Genomic DNA, 4,653 nt, shown 5'->3' with positions numbered 1-4,653 from the left:
TTAAGAGAGAAGGAAAATAAAACAACTACTTCTGCTAGATTAGGAAGCAGAAAACCATGTGTGTGGGCAGAATAATCCCACGGTTTCTGCTGCAGGATTGCCACCCTTGCACTGACTATCCATTAGTGTAAGGGAGATTACTTCTATAAGAAGAAGGGATGTTATATGTTCATATCTATGTGCATGCATAGGTATACGTATATATGAATACATCTTCACTAGCAGTACTATTTTGTTAAGCGCATCCACTAAGTAGTATGAACTGTGTTTAAGGCAGATACGCACAGCGTGTATCACTCCGCTATAGACACTGTTTGAAAACATGTCAAATAAAATAAACACATAGAAACATAACAATGCCTTCAGTGAGTTGTTTATTATCCCATAAAGAACAAAAGAATACATAACAATGATGAGCTAGAAACTGTAGTGGAAGCGGATACATCACAAACTACGTGTGAGTTATCTGCAAGATTTGATATTTTGATTCCAGCTGTATCGGACCATCTGGAACAAATCGCCAAGGTAAAGAAGCTCGACAAGTAGGTACCACATGAACTGAACAAGAATAAAATGATACGTCATCTTGAAACTTGTTCTTTGCTGTCACAGTATGAAAGCAAACGATTTTTGCATTATACTGTTATGTGTGATGAAAAATGGATTGTTTTCAACAATAGCAAGCGTTCTGTATGATGGTTGGATAGAGACAAAGTGCCAAAACACAATTCAAAAAAAAAAATTCACCAAAAAACGCTAATGGTGTCTGTTTGGTGGTCCAGCATTGGTTTCATCCACTACGGATTCAAGAAACCTGGTAAGTCAATTACAGCAGATGTAAACATCAACTAATTGGATGAAATGATTAGTGAACTTGCAATAAAATAACCGAGGTTGGTCAATAGAGACAGGCCAATTCTTTTGCAAGACAATGCGCAACCACATGTTGCACAAAGAACACTACTCAAGCTACAGGAACTGAACTTGAAAGTATTCTCTCATCCACCATATTTACCAGACCTTGCACCAATTAACTATCACTTTTCCAGGCATTAGACAATCTTTGCAAAGAAAAAAACTTCAAATCTGAAGAAGATGCAAAAACAGCCTTTTGTGATTTCATCACCTCATGTTCTCCAGAATTTTTCGCTGCTGGCATAAATAAGCAACTGATAAAATGGCAAAATTGTGTTGATAATGTAGGTGCTTTTTCTTGAGATAAAGTAAAACAAACTTTCAGTTCAAAATCAGACATTTCATTCTTAATGACCATATATGAATATATATATATATATAAAGTGAAGTGGTGAAATTACTACTGTGCTGGACAAAATGCTTAGGGGCATTTCATTCGTCTTTACATTCTGAGTTCAAATTTTGCCTTTCAGGGTTGATAAGATAAGTACCAGTTGAATACTGGGGTTGATGTAATCGACTTACACCCTCCCCCAAAATTACTGGCATTGTACTAAAAGTTACAACCGATATATATATATATATATATATATATATATAGAGAGAGAGAGAGAGAGAGGGAGAGAGTTATACATAGTTACTACATAAAGGGGCAAACAAATATACATAGCTGCAAACATACATGCATGCATACATTAATACATGCTTCAAACAGACTGACAGACAAATCAGGAGTTAGATATCATAGGTGGATGGTTATGACAACGATGGTTCCTGATGATCCGATCATGGGAACAGCCAATTTGCGAAGTTATCATACAAGTGGCTGAGCACTCCACAGACATGTGTACCCTTAATGTAGTTCTCAGGGAGATTCAGCATGATACACAGGGTATGACAAGGCTGGCCCTTTGAAATACAGGCACTTCTCATTTTTGCCAAATGAGTGAACTGGAGTAACGTGAAATAAAGTGTGTTGCTCAAGGACACAATGCATTGCCGGGAATTGAACTCATGACCTTATGATTGTAAGCCGAATACCCTAACCGCTAAGCCACATGTCTTCAGAACAACCTGGCCACCAGTTTGATAATAAGACAACAACAATAACTGTGCCGTCACCAACACTGCACCAGAACAACAACCACCATAACAGCAATGCATTACAAACACCACCAAAAACACCAACAAAACAACCACAAACCGAACCACCACTCCCCACTATAACAGCAGCAGTAAAAGCAACAACAACAAAAGCAGCAGCAGCAGCAGTTGCAACAGCAGCAGCAGTAGCAATAGCAGTAGCAGCAGCAACAACAACAAAGACCATACCAGTTTCATCATGTCAGCAGCCCTCTCTTGACCTCGGATCTTGTTATGGAAACGGACGATGAATTTCTGTAGGTATTCATTGTTAATAAGTTTAGTGGACATCAAAGGCAAAATGACCAGAAGCAGAACACATGGAGCCATGAACATCTTTGACTGAAACGAGACAGGCACCAACCTAGCTTCATTTATATGAGCATTTACAATCAAACACATTTGTACGTTTGGTTTTAATAGTACGGTTCCATCAATGCATCTCTGAGAGTGTTTAGGTAAGTGTTCTCATCAACAGCAGGGTATTTTTGTTTCTATGTATGTATATGTGCAGATTTGTATGTTTTGCTTTATGTATGTATTCTCGTGCATAGAGTTACATCTCTAGACATACTCATATATATTTACAGATTATTACAGTTCCAGTGGCGAATTGGATCTCTAGTCTTCGAATTAGCTTTCTCCTTTCTGGTTTTGGAAAGCCTAATTTCTCAAGATTGATATTTAGTTAGTGTGTTACACATCTCAGGGCCCCAATAATTACAGGTATAAACATAAACTTGTAATCTGGATAGAGTAACTGCAGATTTCTGAATAGTTCAGCATAGGTATTCTCTCTTCCATTAATCTTCAGCTTCATGTTAACATCCCCTGGGCAGCTAATTTCCACAACTGTGCACAATTTCTCTTTATCATTATATCAGATCTGTTGTGTTTACATTTTATTGAGGTCTTCACTGGAACATTCCACCAGTACTCCCTTGTGTTTAAGGCTTCTACCATACTGTGGGTTCTTATTTCTTTGTCCCTGAGGCTATCCTTCCAATGGATTTCATTATAGAGTGTCCTAGCCACAACATCATTTCTCATCAGTAGATGATACTGTGATGACATTTTCAGGCAACTGCATATGATGTGGGTGATATCTTTGGTGTTAACTCCACAAAGTCTGCATCGGTTGTCACATTTTACTGCTTTTCCTGCCTCTCTATCCCTTTTGCACATCAGGTATTTGGTTGATATTGACTGTTTTCTGGATTGCAAATGTATACCCTTCAAACTGGGAGGTAGTAATCTGGCTATTGGTTCATGATAGACTGCTTTGATGATAAATGTTACTATCACCTCAGAGCTTTCTACTAACATATCCATGCATGGTCTTCTGCACATGTATGCTCATCCTTTCATCTGATATGTCATGGTAGAGTTGTATGATTTCTTTGGGCATATATTTAAGGTTATCAGACAAGGAATGCTGTTCAAGGAGCTGCTTTCCAAGTCTTATGATGTTATCAGCCTCCTGTATGCCTGAATGCATGTATGTCTGTCTGTTCTCTTTCTCTTTTTAATTTTAGAGTAATTTTTTGACTGGTCACCTACTTGGTAACAAGGTTGTGATGGAAAGTATCTTTCTTTAATTATCATACTTAAGAAGGTCTTCCAGTAATGAAGAAATGTAGATAACAAAACTGAGAGTAAATAAGTTATACACACTCTCGTTTCTGTAAAACATTAAAACAAAAGCACGTCTAGAACAATGACATCATTTATTTGACATAAACCCCTTGCTTTCCGATGAACTCCTCCCAGTGGTCCACAAGTTTCTTTATTCAATTAGAGAAGAATGCTTATGGCTGGTCACACAGCCATTTATGCAGTGCTTCCTGTGCTTCTTTGTCCGTAGCAAATCAACAAAGAATGTTTGAGTGGTCCAAAGAGGTGAGACTTGGAAGAGGTGAGATCTGGATTATATGCAGAATGTTCCAGGAACTCGAAACCCAATTTTTCAGTTGTTTTAATGGTGTAGGTATGTATGTATGTAGGTATGCATCTGTCTGTCTGTCTGTCTGTTGGTCTACAAACATACATACATACACATATGTATAGGCACAGGCGTGGCTGTGTGGTAAGAAGCTGGCTTCCCAAACACATGGCTCTGGGTTCAGTCCCATTGCATGGCACCTGGGCAGGTGTCTTCTATTATAGCCTTGCACTGACCAAAGCCTTGTAAATAGATTTGGTAGATGGAAACTAAATGAAACCCATTGTATATACACACACATATATATATGTGCATATATCTAGGTTTGTGTGTCTTTGTGTCTGCATATGTACCCCCACCACTGCTGGTATGGTTACTTTCCTGTAATTTAGCGGTTCAGCAAAAGAGGCTGACAGAATAAGTATTAGGCTTAAAAAATACATCCTGGACATTGATTTATTTGACTAAAACTCTTCAAGGTGGTGCTCTAGCATGGCTGGAGTCAAATGGCTGGAATGAGTAAAGGAATAAAAGAATATATGTATACACACACACATATATGTATATATATGTATATGTATCTGTATATATATCTATGTGTATGTATGTGTGTGTATATATATATATATATATATATATATATATATATATAT

At 37.7% G+C, this 4,653-nt stretch overlaps 1 protein-coding gene across 1 annotated transcript in view; it reads right to left on the bottom strand.

Annotated features, from left to right (window-relative positions):
- Nucleotides 1-4,653, bottom strand: part of LOC128251187 (peptidase inhibitor 15-like) — a 64,658-nt gene that overhangs the window by 19,245 nt on the left and 40,760 nt on the right. The window contains exon 2 of the mRNA XM_052977762.1: nt 2,248-2,400. Coding sequence (XP_052833722.1) covers nt 2,248-2,394 — 147 coding nt within the window. The 5' untranslated portion in view covers nt 2,395-2,400. The remainder of the gene's footprint in view (nt 1-2,247; nt 2,401-4,653) is intronic.

Source organism: Octopus bimaculoides, chromosome 28 (assembly GCF_001194135.2).
Source record: "Octopus bimaculoides isolate UCB-OBI-ISO-001 chromosome 28, ASM119413v2, whole genome shotgun sequence".
Classification (NCBI taxonomy): Eukaryota; Metazoa; Mollusca; class Cephalopoda; order Octopoda; family Octopodidae; genus Octopus; species Octopus bimaculoides.
Note: the sequence above shows the minus strand (reverse complement) of the source record. Positions and strands in the feature narration are given on the sequence as shown.